Source organism: Phyllobates terribilis, unplaced genomic scaffold (genome assembly GCF_046119375.1).
Source record: "Phyllobates terribilis strain yellow unplaced genomic scaffold, ASM4611937v1 Scaffold_11__3_contigs__length_659146591, whole genome shotgun sequence".
NCBI classification, from domain to species: domain Eukaryota; kingdom Metazoa; phylum Chordata; class Amphibia; order Anura; family Dendrobatidae; genus Phyllobates; species Phyllobates terribilis.
In genome coordinates, this window is record NW_027362771.1 from 590,310,413 (window position 1) to 590,333,982 (window position 23,570).

Sequence of the window (23,570 nt, forward strand, 5' to 3'; positions counted from 1 at the left end):
AATGTGATGTATACACCATTCTTGGTGTCTCTTATGTGATGTATTTACAGTCGTCTCGGTGTCTCCTATGTGATGTATATACAGCAATCTCTGTGTCTGCTATGTGATGTTTATACAGCAGTCTCGGTGTCTCCTATGTGATTAGTACCGCAGTCTCTGTGTCTCCAATGCAATGCATATACAGCAGTCTCAGTGTCTCCTATGTGATGTATACAGCAGTCTCAGTGTCTCCTATGTGATGTATACACAGCAGTCTCAGGGTCTCCTATGTGATGCACAGTATATAGCAGTCTTGGTGTCTCCTATGTGATGTATACAAAGCAATCATGGTGTCTCCTATGTGATGTATTCAGCAGATCTAACACTGCTTGAGTTCTATAAATGTTATGTGAGCAGTGATGAATTTCCCACTGTGAGGAGACCTGCAGTGTAATATACATCTGTGACAATGAAAAAAGGAAAAAAAAAAAAGGGTAGCACTCACCGATCTTCTTATTAAAAGCCAACAATTTATTAATCCATTAAAAATGGTACAGGGGGAGAGTACAACTTACTGTTGAAACCAGTTCTTTACAAAACATCGCAAAGAGTCGTCTGCGTCTAGACCGACGTAATCCCGGAAAAGCAGTTCCAAGTAGCAACATCATCCATATCACCTAACATCACAGCCCTACCAAAAAAAAACAGCTCCACCATCACATTAGGGGTAAGGTAATTAATTGTTTGACCAAATATAGCAGGGTAATTGTCAAGTTGGTCATTTTGTTCCCCACCCCTGCTCCATACCCATAAAAGGCCTCTATATCTAAAGTAGTTCCCGTCTATAAAGTGCATTTTAATATTTGTTGTTTTCTAGATTATACTGCAAAAACCAGATGGGTCAGCGGCATCAAATGTAGAGATATGTACAGTGGACAACCAATGTGTGAAAACCAATGCAGAAGGGGAAACTCATCTTGTTCTAAATCCCAGATCAGACATCCAGGAAATGCAAGTTCATGTAAGAGACTGAAGACCACACACTAAATGATAGAAACGTTTATTAAACTATCCATTCATATTTATGTTCCATATTATAGAAGTATTATTCTTGTACATAGGGGGCAGTATTATAGTAGTTATATTCTTGTACATAGGGGGCAGTATTATAGTAGTTATATTGCTGTACATAGGAGCAGTATTATAGTAGTTATATTCTTGTACATAGGGGGCAGTATTATAGTAGTTATATTGCTGTACATAGGAGCAGTATTATAGTAGTTATATTCTTGTACATAGGAGCAGTATTATAGTAGTTATATTCTTGTACATAGTGGCAGTATTATAGTAGTTATATTCTTGTACATAAGAGCAGTATTATAGCAGTTATATTCTTGTACATAGGAGCAGTATTATAGTAGTTATATTCTTGTACATAGGAGCAGTATTATAGTAGTTATATTCTTGTACATAGGGGGCAGCATTATAGTAGCTATAATCTTGTACATAGGGGGGGCAGTATTATAGTAGTTATATTCTTGTACATAGGGAGCAGTATTAAAGTAGTTATATTCTTGTACATAGGAGCAGTATTATAGTAGTTATATTCTTGTACATAGTAGCAGTATTATAGTAGTTATATTCTTGTACATAGGGGGCAGTATTATTGTAGTTATATTCTTGTACATAGGAGCAGTATTATAGTAGTTATATTCTTGTACATAGGGGCAGTATTATAGTAGTTATATTCTTGTACAATGGGAGCAGTATTAAAGTAGTTATATTCTTGTACATAGGAGCAGTATTATAGTAGTTATATTCTTGTACATAGTAGCAGTATTATAGTAGTTATATTCTTGTACATAGGGGGCAGTATTATAGTAGTTATATTCTTGTACATAGGGGCAGTATTATAGTAGTTATATTCTTGTACATAGGGAGCAGTATTAAAGTACTTATATTCTTGTACATAGGGAGCAGTATTATAGTAGTTATATTCTTGTACATAGGGAGCAGTATTAAAGTAGTTATATTCTTGTACATAGGGAGCAGTATTATAGTAGTTATATTCTTGTACATAGGAGCAGTATTATAGTAGTTATATTCTTGTACATAGGTGGCAGTATTATAGTAGTTATATTCTTGCACATAGGGGGCCGTATTATAATAGTTATATTTTTGTACATAGGAGCAGTATTATAGTAGTTATATTCTTGTACATAGGGAGCAGTATTATAGTAGTTATATTCTTGTACATAGGAGTAGTATTATAGTAGTTATATTCTTGTACATAGGGGCAGTATTATAGTAGTTATATTCTTGTACATAGGAGTAGTATTAAAGTAGTTATATTCTTGTATATAGGAGCAGCATTATAGTAGTTATATTCTTGTACATAGGGGGCAGTATTATAGTAGTTATATTCTTGTACATAGGAGCAGTATTATAGTAGTTATATTCTTGTACATAGGAGTAGTATTAAAGTAGTTATATTCTTGTATATAGGAGCAGCATTATAGTAGTTATATTCTTGTACATAGGGGGCAGTATTATAGTAGTTATATTCTTGTACATAGGGGCAGTATTATAGTAGTTATATTCTTGTACATAGGAGTAGTATTAAAGTAGTTATATTCTTGTATATAGGAGCAGCATTATAGTAGTTATATTCTTGTACATAGGGAGCAGTATTATAGTAGTTATATTCTTGTTTATGGGGAGCAGTATTATAGTAGTTATATTTTTGTACATTGGAGACAGTATTATAGTAGTTATACTACTGAATATAGGTATTATTGATTATAAGATCAGCCATTATTTGCCTTGTGTGCAGTGACTGCAATTTTTACTTTTCCACCTAGATGAGAACAAAAGCTGAAAATGTCCCTGAACATAGACAGACATCAGTCGCATTTACGGTGACAGCTTACCAACCACCACAGGGGTCACAGAACTATCTGCATATTAGCGTCCCATCAACCAGAGTCAATCCTGGGGACAATCTGCACATAAACTTTGTGGTGAAGACCAAGAATGTTGATATCCAAAGAAGCTTCAAACACATCACCTATATGGTAACACGCAGCATCAGGAACGGCGTTGCCTTTGCTCACGCCAATGCTCTATAACGCTGAGCTGTTATTCTGGTCTCTCCTCAGATCTTGACTAAGGGTCAGGTTGTTAAAGTAGATCGACAAGCACGAGATCCAGAACAGACCCTTACGGTGATGTCTCTTTCAATCTCTGAAAAATACATGCCCTCTTTCCGCATTGTGGCTTATTATACCCTCCCGGGAAATGAGATTGTGTCAGATTCCGTGTGGGTGAACACGGTGACCTCTTGCATGCGAAAGGTGAGGTGCTACGCTCTAGGACCTTTTATCTTCTATGGTTAGTTTGAAATGTTTATTTGGTCACAAGAACCTCCAGGTGTCTTCTTTTTTGGACCTCCTGATCCTTAAAGGCTTGTTGTCTTCATCCATTCAAGTGCTGATCGTCCACTTCTCCACTTTTGATTGCGACTCTTCTAAATAGAATTGGCTTGGTTTTCCCAGATTATGGAAATAGTAGCACTCTTCTTGGTTTTTGTGTTTGAAGAAAAGGACTCGGCTTGGCCATCTATCCACTTATTCATTTTTCTTGCCATTCATTGCTAGCAAAGTCTCCATTAAAGCTGCCAACGTGCATGAATGCTTCGTTTAGTTCCGCTTTAGGATCTGCTTTTGGTAGGTAACCATAATTGGTAAAAGAAAAACGCTTGCCTAAGGCAAAAATGGAGTTACTAGGGTGTAACAGAGAAACAGACAAAGAAAAAAAAAAAACAATAAAATTTAACTTTTAATAGATATTTTAAAAGGCCGACTAATTGGTCAAAAAATGGACAAACACCATAAAAATGTCCGTGCAACAAAGGGTAATGATCAAGGGTATGATGAGATAATGTCATTCAGGCTGGCCCTAGATTTCCCTCAATGAACTAGGACCCTACCTGACAGCGGACGTTTATCACCCTAGCGAGACGGTTTGGTGTCCCCGCTCCACGTCGGCTGTCCCTTGATTGCCCTAGTAGGCCCTTGCACCAGACATACATTAACTAAGAATTATTTAGCAAAATTCCTTATCCCATGCAGTGGTACCGCCCAGGTCACAGCCAGATATCTATAAACATATGATAGGTGCTCAATATACAGTAGTTCAATCACAATCAAGAGATATAGAGAAATAATCAATAATCTCAGAAAAGCAAATCAACACTGCAATATGTACTATAAGAGAAAAAATGAACTTATCTGAGATAGGTAGAAGATTGCTTTCCAAAAAGGACCGGGTAGTTCAATTCAGGCCGAATCCTGTAGGTTGCACCAATGCATAGGAAAAGGTCCCAAAATCATGGCACAGTAGATGCCAGCAGCTATCCCAACGCGCTTCACCCTCTCCTAGTTCAGGGTTCATCAGGGGACAGATTAGGAGAAACACCATAATAGGAGTATCGGCAGTATCAGTGTAACTGCCATGGACCATCAGAGTAAATGCCTGATTCAACATTGTAGCAGAATCCCCATTCATATAGCCGTAATCACGCGCCAAAAATCCACCCACCAATTAGAATCAGGAGTCTAGAGGTCATATCCGGGGAGAGCAGTGATACTCTTGTGCCCAATGAGACACTTGATGTATCACCGCCGCGTCCTGGTGGAGCGCAGCTGCGTTCCAGTGACGCGACGTCCGATCACGTGTACCGGTGATGCAACTTCCGGTCACGCCCCCAGCCCGCGAGAACCAAGCCACCTAACATGGAGCGCAAATGCACTCCAACAACGTAACTACCGTTGGAGGGTAGGAAATTAATCCCCAAACTGGCGTCACTCCCTACAATGAGGTCCCACCAACATCTATAGTGGAGCACAAATGCGCATAATCCGGTGACAGATCATAAAAGGTGGTCTATGGAGATATAAAGTATACTCCATAGAAAATTCAGCAGCAGATTGTTGGGGACATTAGAACAAGACCTGATGACAGATCCTATAAAGTGGTCTATGGAGACATAAAGTATACTAAATAGAGAATTCAGCAGCAGATTGTTGGGGACAGTAAATCAAGACCTTGATTGCTGGTTTATCACCGGGGATCTGGACTGGTACAGGTGGCCCATTGGCAAGATGGGTAAGACATGCAGAGACCAAATGAGAAAAAAGACAAAACGGGACAAGACATGGAGAATGGAGTCGACGGAAGAAGAAAAGATGAGAGATCTTACAAGACAATAAAAGACGGTAGAAGAGACCAGACAGGACAAGGCAAGATGAGAGAAGGGTCAAGATGGTAGAAGACAGGATTGGGGACAGCACTAGACTTGACATGGAATAAGAACAAGCCAGGTGTAAGACAAGACGGGATATAGGACAAGACATGAAATGGAGAAGGTGCAAAATGGGGGAAGGGACAAGATGGGACAAAACAAGATGGGGAAGGGATAGGATAAGATGGGAAAATGGGCAAGACTGGAGAAAACAAGATGTGAGAAGGAAGAAGAAGGGAGAAGACACTATGTGACTAGGAAGAATGGACAAGGAATCCAGTTTGATATTCGGACATCCAAAAATCAATCTGGATGTCCCATTATGGTGCTGGATTTTGCAATCCAGGACAGAACAGCCTTCTGATTGCTTTCTTCTTTACATCCCTTTCATGGCTGTTGGATCAGTTTGTCCAAGTTCTTCTGGAGAGGAGAGTTCTGCATTTGTTCTCCAACAAACCTAATAAACCAATTTTGGATGGACTCCTTTCTCTAAGGGCACCATTGCAATGGTCTAGGTTGCCTGTATGGTCCGCCTTTGAAGATGGGTCAAAATTTGGTACTCATTGTCTTCTTAGATGATGTTGATTTTGATTTTTGCTTTTCCATGAAAGGTTTCTTTGGTTCTTTCTTCCAGCTTGACTTTTCTCCGGACCCAAGCAAAGCAGTCCTTGACCCTCAACCTGGGACATTTGTGCCAATGAAAATAACAGGTGAACCTGGCGCCAGTGTCGGACTGGTGGTTGTGGACAAAGCTGTATTTGTTCTGAATAAGAAGAATAGGATGAGTCAGGACAAGGTTAGAACAACCCTAGAGTAACTTGTTGATGGGAGTTCAAAGTTTTCAAACTTGGGGAAATTATGTGGCGTTGCCCATGGATAATGTAATTTCTGCCATATCGGTTGTCACGCAGCTTTCAGCTTGCAATTTTTTACTTAAACCTGACACCTTTATTTTATGTTTCTTCTAAGGTTTGGGAGGAAGTGAAGAAAAGTGACCTCGGTTGTACCCCAGGTGGAGGCTTAAACAATGCAGGGGTCTTTGCAGATGCTGGTCTGACTGTAGAATCCAACATGGGTCTTTCAAACCCAACACGATTAGGTGAGGCTTGAGAGTTATGTCTATTGCTGGGACAGAGGGGGCGGCTCATGTCCTACCATGTATATCACAACATATCAACTTTTCTTTCACTCATCTCTACCATTGGCACATCACTAAACCACAAAGGAAGAGTTGAATACCAGAGCAAAGTGGCACGAGGAGAGAAAAGGGACAAGACCTGACAGTAACCCATATGTTCCTCTATCCTTTACTTCAACAAAATCCGATTTTTGGACTTATTTAAAGTTTTCCTATGTAAGATATATATGATTCTCCCTCTGGCATCCCCACATATCGGGAGAATAGATGACCAGCTGCAGGTTGCCCATGTGCTTGTCCATCCATGGGCCTTATGGAAACAACCAAGTAAGCTTGCCCCTGGGGTCATAAAAGTCTCTGATAAGAAACCCATTCGAAGGACTTGTCCGAGAATAAGAAGCCATGGTGGGTTTCTTGTAGAAATGGCTCCACGCCTGTTTCCAGGTTGTGTTTGATATTGCAGCTTTACTCAATTGAAGTGAAGTGGGGATGAGTTGCAGGACCACACACAATTTGTGGAGCTTGTAGAGCCATGGTTTCTCATATTCCCTTAAGGAGTAAAAATTAAAAGTTGACCATGAAATGTGGATAGCTGTTGTCTGAACAGTTATTATTCCACATCCATTGATTGAGGAAATAAAAATAAACCTTTGATAGGCATTGCTTCCTCGGGACCGAATGGTGGGGCATGTTGAAATCCATCATGCCTAATCTATCTATACTATGGCATGGTAGATAAATGACAGGCCCGGCGGTGTCCAACTTACATCTAATGCGTGAAGCAACTATGTATTAATAAATGCATGTTTTGTCGTCGGTAATCATTTTTCTCTGACCCTTGTCGACTGATCTTTGTATCTACAGAACTGAGCTGTGAAGAACATAAGAGAAGAACACGATCCCCGCTCTCGGAAAAAAAAGCAGAGAAAGGTACAGTGTTCGTCCAAAATGGAGGCTATTAGAGTAGTCATAGTCGTGGTCTAGAAGACACAGATCTCTGATGCTCTTTATATTACAATGGAATAACCACTGTTAATCATGGTGAAAGCCATTGGCATAAATAGGGGATGAGGAAGGGACCAAAGAGAAATTAGGTCCCTTTTAGCAGCTACTTGACACCAACACACTCGTAATCACTTACCAACCATCCTATTTGACCACATGTGTGTAGACCATGCTCCTAAGAAAGTTCTCATCCTCCATAAAGTGGGGCGAAAACCACCCTAAAATGATCCACTACTTTATAGCTGCCCCGTAGTAGCCAGGCTTTGCTTGAAGGCGCCCCATTTTCCATATACCATCTATAATGCTGGTGTCTCTCTATGTGGCACGATGGCCTTCAGTTTCTCTCGTTCTCCATTCCTCTTCTGTGGTGCGCACACCCTACGTGACAAGTTATCGTTAAAATTAAAAAAAAAATTGTAATCATGTCTTCTTTTTCCATCACCAGCACGAGAGTATAAGGATCCGCGCCTGCGGAAGTGCTGTGAGGACGGGATGATGGAAAACCCAATGGGCTACCCATGCCAGAAGCGTTCTGAATTCGTCTTAGAAGCCGGGGAATGTGCCACTATCTTCCTGGAATGCTGTAAACTCATCTTTGAGCCAGAAGTAGCCATCAAAATAAAAAGGAAGAAACTTTTTCAGATGTCGATTGGTAAGTATGACTAGCTGAAGACTGCATTATTCCATAGTGTTTTACTCCAGGATACGTGCAAGCTCAGGAGTCAGACCATAATTGGAGTATTGTGGATTGTTTTAGCACCAGAGAGGTGGATCCCCCTGGATATCCACAATTCAGGCATGTCTGATAGAGTGAGTAATAATAAATTCATTTTCAGGACTCTGGTCAGTAGTCCATGGATGCTTGAGGCAGGTCCTACCTCCTGCCCGGTACCTCTTTGAATTTGTAGACACAAACGCCTCTTTGGATTTGTAGACACAACATCTTAGCTTCAACATGATGCCTGCTTGACATCACACGGGGATCGAATAGGCGCCAAACATGACGGCAGAACAGTAGGAAGGCTCTTGTCTGGTTTTCACTGCTAATTTTAGCTCTTCTGTGGCATAGTGGTGGCACTTCTGGGAAGCAGGGGTTAGGACAAATAATGGGTTAGGGTAGGGGCTCCTTGGTTTGGTCCATACGGAACTTTATTCAAGGACGTCACTTTGTGAGAGGCTTAGCATTTAGATCATCCTGGTACTCAGGAGTGACCAAAGGGTATAGACTTTGTGCCATGACATCGGTGGGTAGGAGATAAGGATATAGGAACAAGTTGGCACCAGATCCAATGTGCTCTAGATCCTGTTCTTACAAAATGCTGAAGAACAGGACATTTCACACAAGACAGAGCTGTTTGGACTTAGTGCTGGCATTCAAGGATCCCCTTCCTGGGAGAAAGACCCCTTATTGTGGGAACACTGATTTATAAGTTGTGCTAGTCAACCACGAAAGACTAAGCCAGTGTCCGCTACCGGCCTTAGAACTTCTACACTTTTTTTGCCACGTTTTGTGACATTTAGGTAGTATTACAGCGGCATATCTAAACTTATCATTCTCCTCCATACTATAATTTTGTCACGAGGTCCCCACCAGTTTTGATCCAGACGTGACATAACATTTTATGGCATCAGTACTAATTAGTGGATCATTATCCCTGCAATTTATTCTTATTGCCTTAGTGAGCCCAAAAAATATCTATGGCTTGTAGGGTTTATGTGACATTTTCTGGACCAAGCTACGTTGACCTCGGCGTTCTTGTGTCTATCAGCCTTATGGTATAATTTTACATGACCCCTTATCCTCAACAGAGTTTACAACATATGTCCCTATGTTATGCGTTCACACATTAGTGCCAGTTTCATATGTAGCCAAGTAATGCTTTTCGAAACCCACTCGATCACTGCCCAGAAGAAAATCAGTCAAGTTGTACATGTGCAAACTAACATATTCAGGTCCTAAAATGTCTACAACCCATATAGCCTCGATTGACGATATGGGTGATGGGGTGAGTAGCAGAGATCGCTGAGCTCCGTTATTTCCATAATCCGTTTCCACTCTACGTCCTTGGGCATTTTTCCTTCTGTTATTGTGCAAGTAGCAGCACACAACTTTCTTCATGTCTGAGATGTCATTGTCTTCTACCATCTGAGACATCTCTCCGTTCTCTCCCCTCTTTCAGTACATTACAGCTCTGTTGTTACCGACTCTGCGGCAGCTGAGAGAGGAGGCGCCGATGACGATCTTTATGAAGAGATGGAAAATTTTAACTCGCGTAGTATCTTTTACGAGAGCTGGTTATGGAGGGTGGAGACTCTCCCCACAAAAGCAGATTCAAATGGGTAAGTCATGCCTGCCACCTCTTCCAAAGCATCCACTAGGCTACTGAAAAGATTGGAGAACTACCAGGTTACTGGAAGAGTTGGCGAATTTTCCAGATGACGCCAAAGACTTCTCGAAAACCTACCTCTTGTATGAGACAACTGGATGCTCCATCACAACATGAAGCCCTGGTGTCCAAGCACAGATCCAGGAGATGTGGGGTGAAAATGTGCAATAAAGGGCACAAGGGTTATGATGTTTTGACCTTAGCTCAATAAATAAGCTCCCATGACAAGAGATTCTAAAAGTTGGCAAATTTGGGTTATGGGAAACCTTAAGTTGTAGTGAATAAATTGTAATTTGCTGACCCTGCTCTGTCCAATTTTAGTCTATGACTTCCCACTTATCTCCATTCCTGACATTTTCTATTCAGAGATCTATCTTCACTGCAAAATAAGAAAAAGAAAGATGAAGGATGGAAATGCCACTGGGAAGAAAGGATAATAGCTGCCAGATACCTCAGGCACAGTTTGTTATTGAATGAAAGATTGGGATTAGAGATGAGCGTTGTTCGACTCGAACTGTTCGCCAATCTCAAATTCGAGCTGTTTTGGGCGGTGTTCGAGCCGTTCGGCAAACACGAACGATTTGAGAAAAATTCGGCTGTTCGAGGTTATGTTCGATAACTGTTCGTGCACCAAAATCATAACTGGATTTTTTTTCAGTAATGATGAAAATTAATGTTAATACGCAGTTTGAGTGTACAGCGGGGCGGGGGGAGGGGCAGGGGATGGATCTCTGCAGGAACAATGAAGATCTCCATTTTTTTTTCTCTTTCCCGCATTTACAGTGGGGAGGTGCAATCTGTCAGCCTATCAGCAGCGCACACACGGAGCGAAGTGCTTTTTTTCACACAAGCAAGGGCATGTGTGATTGGCAGTGTATGTCACATGTCCTTGCCCTATAAGACCAAGCCATTTTCCCCGTTGCCACCATTTTCTCACTGCTGCAGCTGCGTGTTAGACGGCACCGCTGTTGCTGTGTGCGCTATACCTTGTTAATTTCAAGCCAATTTTCGCACAAATCTACAGATAGCTTGGGAGTAGGGAATAGTTGTGATTGCAGTCCTTTTAAGGACTAGGTTACAGCATTTCCTACGACTTTTATCAGGCAGGTCTGTGCTCTTAAATAGATAGATTGTGGGAGTAAAGACTAATTGTAATTGCAGCCCTTTTCAGGACTAGGTTACATCAGTTCCTATCAGTTTTTGCCAGGCAGGTCTGTGCCAGTGCTGTGCAAGTTTTTTTCACAGCATTTGGCTGAATCTAGCAAAGCTAATCCTTTTTGGCCTATTGCAGAGTGTGTTAGTCAGTGGAGTAGCCTATCTGTGTTGCAAGATATACCACCTGTGTATAGAATACCAATTTTTTTACTGCACCTAGTGAAGTAAAATCTTTTGGGCATAGCATCATTCTATTAGTCCATCTATACTGACCTCCATCAGGTTGCAAATTGAATATAATTTTTTTCTGCATCTAGCTCTGAAAAAATATTTGGCCTTCTAGCAGTGTGTGGGACTTGTTCTATTAATCCATCTATACTGACCTCCATCAGGTTGCAAACTGAATATAATTTTTTTCTGCATCTAGCTCTGAAAAAATATTTGGCCTTCTAGCTGTGTGTGGGACTTGTTCTATTAGTCCACCTATACTGACCTCCATCAGGTTGCAAATCGAATATAATTTTTTTCTCCATCTAACCCAGCCAATAGTTTTGGCCTAATACCACAGTTTGGCCACTCAGCTCTGCTCGGTTACCATCCATTGTTTTTTTGTGCAAACAACTCCAGAGTTGTGAATTAGTTAACCACCAAAATGAGTGGAAAAAGGCCTGCTGCTGGTGGAAAGGGGAATAGGCGTGTTGGGAAGGGGAAAAAAGGTTGTGTCCGTGGGGTAGGTGTTAAAGCAACAGTAACATCTGCAGAAGAAAGACCATCTTCCAGCCAAACTAAAATGTCTACTTCTTTTAGCGGACAATGTGATAAGATCCCTTTCTTACGGCCACGCCAATCGCTACAAATTCCAGATGAGGCACAAAAACAGCAGGTGCTTCAACGGATATCAAGTGCTCCTTTAAGTGGGCTCTCCTCCACATCAACTTCAACATCACAAATACTCCAGTCCTCAAAGGTGTCACCCAAATCGCACTTGCTTCCTCACAGCTCCCAAATCTCCAGCTGCCCGTCTGAGTATGAGGTAGAACGGATGGTTGAGTCTGCAGAGCTGTTTACTCATACTATAGCCTGGGAATCAGAGGTCGACTCCAGCGCTTCTGTGAATCCAGACGAGGAAATGATCTGCACTGATGCCCAGAATCTTTATGAGTCGGATCCAGGACCAGACGCAGAAGGTTCTGACCATAATGTAGACCCTCATTCCTAAACTGTAACTCCTGTTGGTGGAGGCAATGAGGAAGACAATGATAAGACTCAAATACCTGATTGGAGCGACAACTTTAGTTTTTTGTCAGGGCAGGAACAGGTTGGCTCTGAGGACGACGGGTGTGATATCGCACAGGGTGATGATGATGAGGTTGGAGATCCCACTTACTGTCAACCCACAGTCAGCCAAGAGATGAGGTCAGCAGAGGAGGTGGAGGAAGATGCTAGTGACGACGAGGTCAGGTTGCGCCTTCCTGGACAGAGACGTAGTACTGGAAGCACGTCAACAACTGCATCCTCAAACACAACTCTGCCTCTCACCACAAGTCGTGGTGGCTCTTCAGGTCGCATGGGTGCTAAGCCTTGCATAGCCTGGGCATTTTTTCAGATCGATAAAGATGACCCAACTCGTGTTATCTGTAACATTTGTCAGCAAAAGCTAAGTAGAGGCCAAAAAATACATAGTTTGAGTACTTCATGCATGAACCGGCACATGGACATGAAGCATAAGTTGCAGTGGGAAGCTCAGTGTGCTACAATGCGGCCTAGCCGGCCGGGCCAACCGCCGTCTGCCATATCTTGTGCATCCACGGCCTCTTCATCCTCTGTGACTGGGGGGACAGCAGTCACACCTGTTTTGGGGCGCAGACCTGCCACCTCTTTACCCGCAACAGCCAGCGTGATTGGCAGGTCATCATTTTCTTTGGAGGTGGTAACACCAGCTGGTGTTGAGCGCTGTCCGACATCGATAGCACCACCTTTGGATCAAGGCAACCTAACATGTCCGCCTGCATCTTCCTCACAGACCGGCAGTTTGCCGGGGACACCCTTATGAACCCCGTCTAAGCACAATAGCCAGCCCTCGGTCCCTCAGATGTGGACAAGTAAAAGACCATTTCCTCCTAGCCATGAGAAAGCTAAGAGGTTGAATTTCACTATCTGCAAGCTCTTGGCTACAGAAATGCTGCCTTTCCGCCTGGTGGACACAGAGGATTTTCGAGACCTTATGTCCGTCGCAGTGCCCCAGTACCAGATGCCCAGTCGGCACTACTTCTCAAAGAAAGGTGTGCCTGCGCTCCACCAGCATGTCGCACACAACATCACCGCTTCTTTGAGAAACTCTGTGTGTGACAGGGTGCATTTCACCACAGACACTTGGACGAGTAGGCATGGACAGGGGCGTTACATGTCGCTGACTGGGCACTGGGTAACTATGGTGACAGCAGGACAAGGGGCTGCTGTCCAAGTCTTGCCGTCCCCACGAGTTGTGCGTCAATCCTCTTTATGTCAAAGTTCCTCCACTGCTTCTGCCTCCTCAACCTCCTCTCGGTCTTCCACCTGCACCCAAAGCCTGTCTGGTCATGCCACAAGCTTTCTAACTGCGCAGAAGGGATCCTGCACACCTCCTTACTATGCTGGCAGTAGAGCTCAACGTCATCAGGCGGTTTTTACTTTGAAATGTCTGGGAAATGTGAGTCACACAGCTGAGGAGTTGTGGTCAGCTCTGGAGAACCAATTTCATGAATGGTTGTCTCCACTGGACCTGAAACCAGGGAAGGCCGTGTGCGACAATGCTGCAAACCTGGGTGCGGCCCTTCGCCGGGGCAATGTCACACACGTGCCTTGTATGGCTCACGTGTTGAACCTGGTTGTCCAGCAATTTTTAGCCCACTATCCCAGACTAGATGGCCTTCTGCAGAGGGCACGGTCGCTGTGTGCTCACTTCCGCCGTTCGCATCCCGCAGCTCAGCGACTTACATCTCTACAGAAGTCGTTGGGCCTGCCACTTCACCGGCTAAAATGCGATGTGCCTACCCGGTGGAATTCAACTCTGCACATGCTGCAGCGACTGTGGCAGCACCGACAAGCCCTGGTGCAATACGTTCTGACGTATAGCCTGGGCCAACGAGATCCAGAGGTGGGGCAAATCACGCTGGAGGAGTGGTCTCAGATCAGGGACCTATGCACCCTTCTGCACAGTTTTGAAATGGCGACGAAGATGTTTAGTGCTGACGATGCCATTATCAGCATGACTATTCCGGTGATTTACATGCTGGAGCACATGTTAAACAGAATTCGGAGTCAGGTGGTGGCACAAGAGGAGGTGGAGGAAGTAGAGGAGGAGGAGTTGTATGCGGAAGGGCTAACATCTGCAAGGTCCAGACGGTCGGCAGCACCAAGGCGGCAGGCATGTGAGGGTGGGGGAGATGGTTTTACCAGGGCGCATGGTAGCAGCCAAACTAGTGAGGAAGGTGCAGGAGCCCAGGAAGAAGTGGAGGACGAACTGATGGAAGACTCATCAGATGAGGGAGACCTTGATCACATTTCTGTTGTGCGAGGTTGGGGGGAGAGGACAGAGGAAGGAAGCATGATTGTTACCTCGTCACCAACACAACAGGGACTTGGTGCTCCTGGATGCGCAACACACATGAGTGCCTTCTTGCTGCACTACCTGCAACATGACCCTCGAATTGTGAGAATTAGAAATAACCCTGACTACTGGGTTGCCACACTGTTAGATCCCCGGTACAAAAGTAAATTTGCAGAAATTATTCCTGCCATAGAAAGGGATGCACGCATGCAGGAGTATCAGCAGAGACTGTTGCAGAATCTTACATGTGCTTTTCCACAAAACACCAGTGGTGCACGTAGTGAATCTCACAGTTCCAACTTGCCAACCGTGGGACCGTCAAGTGTTCAGCACTCAAACCGTAACAGAACCACAGTATCTGCTGGTAACATCAATTTTGCGGAATCATTTCACCACTTTTTTAGCCCATCCTTTGCAAGGCCACAGGAGACAAGAAGTCTGACACATAGTCAACGCCTAGAGACGATGGTACAGGAGTATCTCCAAGTAAACATTGAAGCCATGACTGTGTCACTGGACCCTTGCTCTTTTTGGGCTTCCAATCTGGATAAATGGCCGGAGCTAGCCACTTACGCCTTGGAGATCTTGTCATGCCCCGCAGCCAGCGTTCTGTCTGAACGTGTGTTCAGCGCTGCTGGTGGTGTGCTGACAGATAAGCGCACGCGGCTCTCCACTGATAATGTAGACAGACTCACGTTCATAAAGATGAACAAATCATGGATCCGAAGCGACTTTTCTACCCCTGTGTCATCCTGGGGAGAGTAAAAGCTTGATGATTGGTTAAAATCACCCTACCAACCGTTTTAAGCTTTCAAATTACTAATCATGTTTATCTGTATCTTGGCTGGAAAATAATTTGGGCTTTGTAGCAGTGTGCAGCACTGATTCTATTAGGCCATCTATAATAAGCTCCACCAGATTTAAAATTACTAATCATGTTTATCTGTATCTTGACTGGAAAATAATTTGGGCTTTGTAGCAGTGTGCAGCACTGATTCTATTAGGCCATCTATAATAAGCTCCACCAGATTTAAAATTACTAATCATGTTTATCTGTATCTTGACTGGAAAATAATTTGGGCTTTGTAGCAGTGTGCAGCACTGATCCTATTAGGCCATCTATACTAAGCTCCACCAGATTTAAAATTAATAATAATTTTTAGCTGCATCTAGCCCGGAAAATAATTTTGGGGCTCCGAGATGCGCAAGACACATAAGTGCCTTCTTGTTGCACTACCTGCAACATGACCCTCATATTGTCAGAATTCGAAGTAATCATGACTACTGGGTTGCCACACTCTTAGATCCCCCAAACTTTTCGATCAACCTTTTCATTTTAATAAAGACCAAAAAATGGTCATTTTTGAAATTATAAGCATTAGCAGGTTATTAGAAACTGAAATCAAACAGTTTTCAACTCAAAACTTTATTCTAGGTGATGTTACATTTTCACATAGGACCCCTTGTTCGAAAGGAGCTTCTGAACTCTCTCGTCCATTGAATTTGTCAGGTTTTGGATGGTTTCTGCTTCAATTGTTTTGCATGAGGACAGAATACCCTCCCAGAGCTGTTGCTTAGATGTGAACTGCCTCCCACCATCATAGACACTCCTTTTGATGATGCTCCAGAGGTTCTGAATGGGGTAGAGGTCAGGGGAGCATTGGGGTCACACCATAAGTTTGTCCCCTTTTATGCCCATATCAGCCAGAGATGCAGATGTTTTATGTGCAGCATGAGATGGTGCATTATCATGCAAAAAAATGATCTTGCTGTGAAATACACAGTGGTTCTTCTTGAACCATGGCAGGAAGTGCTGTTTGAGAAAATCCACATACATTATGGAGTTCATCTTTAGCGCCTTCAGGGATCCTAAAGGGGCCGACAATCTCTCTCCCCATGATTCCAGCCCAAAACATTACTCCACCTCCTCCTTGTTGGCGCTGTAGCCGTGTTTGCGTGGGGTGTCCATCAACCAGCCATCCTCCACTCCATCCATCTGGACCATCGAGCGCTGCACGGCACTCATCCGTGAACAAAACAGTTTTGAAATCAGTCTTCATGTAATGTTTGGCCCACTGGAGCCGTTTCTGCTTGTGTGAAGTGGATAGAGGAGGTCGACAGGATGGCGTATGCACAGCTGCAAACCTCTGAAGGACCCTGCATCTTGTTGTTCGGGGGACGTTGGAGGCACCAGCAGCTTCAAAAACTTGTCTGCTGCTATGACAAGGCTTTTTTGCCGCTGCTCTTTTAACCTGACGTAATTGCCTGTAGGAAAGAGTCCTCAATTTGCCCTTATCAGCACGCACACGTGTGTACTGTGAATCAGCTACATACTTCTTGATTGCCAAGACACTTCATCCTGATCATCGCACAATGTTGATTGTAGTCATGCCTTGACCTAAACACTTCACAATTTGTTGCTTCTCAGCAGCCGACACATCCTTTTTCTTTCCCATTTTGGCAGAAAATGTAGGCTGCTTAATAATGTGAGACAGCCTTCTTAAGTAGTCTTGCCTTTCATTGGACACACCTGCCAAACTAATTAGCACAGGTGTCTGCAATTGCTTACAGTGATATAAAGAGCCCTGACACACATCACCATCAATGAGTTTAACTGACAAACAAACAAATTCTTCCCTTATCACTCCTAAACACTTTTTGCATAATAATTTGGAACACAGTGTACATGTGCTTTTCCACAAAACACCAGTGGTTCACGTAGTGAATCTTACAGTTCTAACTTGCCAACCGTGGTCTGTATGGAGTTGTTCAATAAAGGGCCCAAAATTAAGATAACATAGATGGGAGAGGTCTCTATGAATAGGAATTCCTAAGTATTTGATACCCTGTGAGGACCAGGCAAAGGGAAAGTTGGACTGGATGGAATCCTATATGGATTTAGGGAGGGAGACATCGAGGGCCTCAGACTTCGCTGCATTGATTTTAAAATTTGACCATGTAACAAAGTGATCTATTTCAGCCATAACAGCAGGGATGGATATATGTGATTGAGTGATATATACTAGGACATCATCAGCAAATAGAGAGCACTTGTACTCGGTGCCTCCCACCTCAATCCACCTAATATTGGGGTTATGGCGAATTGATGAGAGCAGGTGCTCCGTCACTAGGATGTATAAGAGAGGGGACAGAGAACATCCCTGCCTTGTCCCGTTGGTGATTGTGAAAGGTGATGAAAATGTTCTGATGCACCCCCTGGGCCTTGGGACACCCGGAGCCGGACCCTTTTTGGTGGATGCTGGTGGTTGTAGTCTTCGTGGCGGCGACCCGGTTCCGTGGCTCAGGGTGGTCAAACCAGTGGCGGAACTATTTATGTGGTTTTGATGTTTAAATGTCTGACTACGCCACCCGTGGATTGCGGTCAGAGTGAACCGCCGCTACAGGGCAGACCGCTGAGGCTGGTGTTGTGGGTGCAGCAGAGCGTAGCATAACTCCCCACGGGAGAAGTATAGCCTCAGGGTAGTGTATGCGGAGGATGGGGGTGATGGTGCAGGGCAGCAGCAGTAACGACACGGAGTCAGTGATGCAGTCCAGGGCCTTTACTCACAGTTCTTATTATCCAGACCACGTCTGCAGGTAACGGCTGCCCACGTCGTACTGTGCTCACCAGGTGAGGGGCTCAGACAACTCCCAGATAACTTTGGAGCGCTTCGCAGGACCCCCTTTGTGTGTCCTTTGTCTGGCCTTTCTTACCAACCCTTCTGTCCGGCTGCCTCGGGCATCCTCTTGGTAAACTTGGCGCCAGTTTCCCTGACCCTATGTGGTGCCTTCCTAGCGGGTGTAGCGAGGGGCTGCGCCACATAAAATGTCACAGCCTCCGGTTTCTAGCTGAGGGTCGTTTCCTGCCTCCATTAGTTTCGGGGACCGGTCTCCCCCTTTGGCCTGACCCCTCCACGCAGGTGGATTCGGGCGTGCGGTGGCGACTTGCCCGTCCGCACCCCTGGGATCCCTTCATTCCTCGTTCCTGGAGCCTTCTCTGCTCCTCTTCCTTCCTTCTCCCTCTTCCAGGCCTGGGCCTCTGTTACTAGGCCCGCCTCCGGAGCAGAGCTCATGCAGAGCCCCTGCTCCCTGCCACTTCTGCTCAGACTTCTCTGCACTAAACTAAGATGGTTCCCACCTTTTATACTCCCTTCTCAATGCACCCAGGAACTGCTTCCTCCCTGCTCCTGCACTACAGGGTTCCCCTTCCTCAGTGTTCCCTCCCCCCACTCCAGCCAGGGACAGGGACTGTTGTGCCCATCTCAGAGGCATATTGGTCGCCCTGCCCCACGGCAATGTGGTGTAATGCATGCAGGTGTCGGGTCCTGATCCACACTCCATCCTTACCTGAGAGTGAGATATCACACCTCTGGGTGAGGTGCAATACCTCTGTAGCAACCGAGCCCTCAGGGTGCTACAGTTCCATTTATCTTCAGCCTAGGTGACGTATTGTGATACAGGGCCGTGATTTTGGCTATAAAAGGGTCCCCTAGACCCCTACCCCAAGCTTTTTAAGAGAATCATATATGGCGTGCCAGGAGACTCTATGGAATGCTTTCTCAGCATCCAACGAGAGTATCTAATTACAAATTTTTAACTGCATCTAGCCCAGGAAATACTTTGTGCCTAGTAGCAGTGTCTGCTAGTCAGCGGATTATCCCGGCTGTTAAGCAAGCTACACCACCTGTAGTTTGCACACTTAATTTTTTCAAAGGAAATGCTTCGGGACCACGGGACACTCAGTGAAGAGCATCAGGAGGCACCCCAAGGCATAGGGGCTGGGACTGGCAGTAGGATGCCTTGCGGTGGACAGCCGAGCTCGATCCTTATAAAAGCTTTTTAACTGCAGCAGCTTTAGTGGACGCTACTGGAGCTGGAATTACGCGGCTGCTGGCATGAGACTTGCCCTCCAATAGATCCTTGTAAATGGATTTAAAGTGTATTCATTCAAATTAGAGAGACAATTTAAATTAAAAAGCTTAGAGCTGCCTCCACCACAGGGGGGCTCGCTCGACCCACCAGCGGACAGGCACCAGTATTGGGAGAGGGGGGCTGGCCGTCAGGGTTCACCGCGGCTCTGGCACAAACCCGGCGACACGGAGGTGGCACGGGCAGGAGCGGACTGAACGTGTCGGCTTCTCACTTTTTGGATTTTAGAAGGGCATGACATGCCTATATCTGTGTCTCCCCCTCCTTTTACTCCTCCACCTCTTTTCTTTTCGCATGACTATATGTACTTGTCACTTTTCCATGTGTTAGTTATGTCTTCTGAGCAGTTTGTCAGCTTTTGGACACCTTTGAAGGTGTTTTCTATGTGTTTCTATGTGTTTTTGTTTGCCTGCCATTGGTTTTAACGGTGTTCGAAGGTGTTCGACGAACAGTTCGACGAACAGTTCGGCGAACACACGGGTGTTCGACGAACCGAACCGAACTCGAACACTACGGGGGTGGCTCAACACTAATTGGGAATGATGAAATCCATCTCGATGAACCTTGTGTTCTCCAAGAGTAGACACATCATCCCAGCAAATCTGCCATCATAAACATTAGATTATTGACAGACCCTATGGACGTTAGTCATAAAATAGCCAATAAATCATTCACCGATTATATGACATATAGATTGCTGACAGATCTAACCAGTATGGGCAACAAATACAGGCTCTCATATCTATGGACAACTGGAGACATTGGGATCCAGTCCAATCATTCCTTCTCCGAGCTCACTAACTCTTCTCTGTTTTATCTCACAGGTTCTCATCAAAGGTCATTAATACCAATTTGCCAGAGTCAATCACCACCTGGGAGTTTTTGGCAATCAGCATTTCCCCCAAATCAGGTAATTTTCTTCAGACAGTAGCACTTGCGTTTTTCGTTTATTACCCTGATTTTTTTAGCGTCTGTAATCACCAAATTCAATTCTATCTTCTTTTTTGCCTTCCATCATTACCTCATGATGACCCCAAAACCTATCAACACCTACAGCAAGAACCAAGTCTATGACAATGCCTTGAAATCCCAGCAAATAGACACATACATTGTTGTATCAGCCAGAAGAGGGGTCCAAAATCATTTTATTTTTGACAGAACTATAAATGTAGCCTCAACATTACAGATAGCCAGATGTGTCCAGATCATCATACAACAGCCAGTTGAGGTGTCCATATCAATAAATAGTCATTACTAGTGAAAACCTAGTACCAATGTTAGATGCCATCTAATGAGATTTCCACCTTGTAGGATTCCCGACCAGTTCATTGTTATACATCTATTCCCATATCTCCTCACTGAGGTTGTCGGCCATGGTGGATACATTGGGTTGGCTTTAATATCATGAATAGTGGGCTATGTGAACATGGTTGTACGTATCCAGAATGCTAATCAAGTCCAACACTTCTGACATGTCTACTCTTATATGAACAACAGGAATTTGCGTTGCTAAACCCTATGAAATGTTGGTCAAAAAAAGCTTCTTCATCGATCTTCGGCTTCCATATTCAGTGGTCCGTAATGAGCAAGTGGAGATCCGAGCCGTCTTGTACAGCTATGTGCCTAATGAGATCGAGGTAATGACCAGTGGGTTGGACAAGATAGGTTCTCTCTGAGGGGTGAAGGGGCCTTCAACTTAATTTCCAACCCGCTGAACCTGAAGGCCCCAAAAAGAGGAAAGACAAGTGGACACCCTCCACCAGAGCTTAGGTGAATTAGTTTACGTTTCGGTGTCTACCTTGGCTGCAGCTGAATCATTCCCTAGAGCTTCAAGGCTATGTTTTGAGTCTCCAGAATGGTAATCCCATTAAGAGAATTAGGAACCTAAGGACTTCATACATTAGTGTAGTATTAGTGGAGGAAGTACAATTGGGGGAGGAAGGTTGAACGAGATGGACCTAGGTCTTTATTCAACCTATCATACTACGTTACTATGAGAAGAGACACGTGCAATGTGACCACATAAGTGACACCAAAAATAATAGGCTCTGGGAAGTATGACGCAACCATGCCATCGAAAATTGTGATGTTTAGCTAAGCTAGGAGGTCTGGGCATAAAAGAAGTTATCAAAAAAGTTGTGAGCAAATGTGTCATCAATCATTTGGATCCCATCCCCAGTGATTTCACATCCTCATTGTTCACCACATTTTAACATTTAGTCAATGCATAGTTAAGACCTGATGTCTGGTTCTTCCCCTACAAGGGTAACGTTGTACATTTCTTTGTTCGAAACGCGCAAGGTGAATCTTTGGCTGGTCTGAGCCAGATTTAAAATTTGTGGACAATAAATCTGCAAATCTTTTATTCTTCAGAAGAGTACTTGATCTCCCTCTCTTATGCTACACTCTGTACGGTAAGCCGCATCTTGTCCGTGCACTTACTCCAAGGGCGAGCTGCTCTTGCTCCTTCATTAGGCTCAGAGTAGGTAGAAGGTAGATATGGTAAATGTAAGAATACCAGAATATTTTACCAATTGTATCATTGCTCTCTGAACTTAGAGACAGTAAAAAGGATCAGGACTACGTGTTCTTAAGGAGATTAAGAAATAATGAAATCATACTTTTCCTAGGTGCGGGTAGATCTGACGCACAATGCGAAGATGTGCAGCTCTTCAACAGCCAAAGCCAACTTCCGACAACTGGTCACTTTGGGACCCATGGCCTCCCTGGTTCTCCCATTAGTTATTGTTCCACTGGAGATTGGAGATATTCGGATAGAAGTAAAAGCATCCGTCAAGGATTACTACCTGACTGATGGAGTGGTTAAAAATCTAAAAGTTGTAGTAAGTTACAACATAAAATACTAATCTCTACTTACAAGAATATAAGTAATAAAACTAGTATATATCTGACCCCCATATAATATTTAGTAATATAGAATATAATAGAATATCTCTCCACATGGGCGTGGAGAGAGGTTAAATATTCATGCCCTTTAACAGCGGGCACAGGAGATAGCCGGCAGCAGCAGGAGCCGCAGCGCTGCTGATACACTGTGTACCGCTACTAAGGAGCATGAATATTCAGTGTCAGTGCTCCCCACGCCCCATGGGTGTGGGGAGCAGTGAATATTCATTTTCTTTAGCAGCGGCGACAGTGTAGGCTGCAGAAGGCGGCTGCAGCCTCCTGTGCCCCGCTCCTCCACCGATACCGCTCCCCCCACACCCCACATAAATATACACCCCCCCCAACATTCGGACTATAAGACGCACCCCCCATTTTCCTCCAAAATTTTGGAGGAAAAAAGTGCTTCTTATAGTCCGAAAAATACGGTACTATAATACTGCTCCTATGTACAAGAATATAACTACTATAATACTGCCCCCTATGTACAAGAATATAACTACTATAATACTGCCCCCTATGTACAAGAATATAACTACTATAATACTGCTCCTATGTACAAGAATATAACTACTATAATACTGCCCCCTATGTACAAGAATATAACTACTATAATACTGCTCCTATGTACAAGAATATAACTACTATAATACTGCCTCCCATGTACAAGAATATAACTACTATAATACTGCCCCCTATGTACAAGAATATAACTACTATAATACTGCTCCTATGTACAAGAATATAACTACTACAATACTGCGCCTATGTACAAGAATATAACTACTATAATACTGCTCCTATGTACAAGAATATAACTACTATAATACTGCCCCCTATGTACAAGAATATAACTACTCTAATACTGCCCACTATGTACAAGAATATAACTACTATAATACTGCTCCTATGTACAAGAATATAACTACTATAATACTGCCCCCTATGTACAAGAATATAACTACTATAATACTGCTCCCTATGTACAAGAATATAACTACTATAATACTGCTCCTATGTACAAGAATATAACTACTATAATACTGCTCCCTATGTACAATAATATAACTACTATAATACTGCTCTTAAGTATAAGAATATAACTACTATAATACTGCTCCTATGTACAAGAATATAACTACTATAATTCTGCCCCCTATGTATAAGAATATAACTACTATA

The 23,570-nt window shown here is 43.7% G+C and overlaps 1 protein-coding gene across 1 annotated transcript in view; it reads left to right on the plus strand.

Moving 5' to 3' along the window:
- Positions 1-23,570, plus strand: part of LOC141167058 (complement C3-like) — a 101,469-nt gene that overhangs the window by 52,293 nt on the left and 25,606 nt on the right. The window contains exons 11-21 of the mRNA XM_073654385.1: positions 857-1,000; positions 2,841-3,053; positions 3,138-3,332; positions 5,916-6,077; positions 6,251-6,380; positions 7,284-7,349; positions 7,870-8,076; positions 9,605-9,764; positions 20,309-20,394; positions 20,982-21,121; positions 22,115-22,327. Coding sequence (XP_073510486.1) covers positions 857-1,000; positions 2,841-3,053; positions 3,138-3,332; positions 5,916-6,077; positions 6,251-6,380; positions 7,284-7,349; positions 7,870-8,076; positions 9,605-9,764; positions 20,309-20,394; positions 20,982-21,121; positions 22,115-22,327 — 1,716 coding nt within the window. The remainder of the gene's footprint in view (positions 1-856; positions 1,001-2,840; positions 3,054-3,137; positions 3,333-5,915; positions 6,078-6,250; positions 6,381-7,283; positions 7,350-7,869; positions 8,077-9,604; positions 9,765-20,308; positions 20,395-20,981; positions 21,122-22,114; positions 22,328-23,570) is intronic.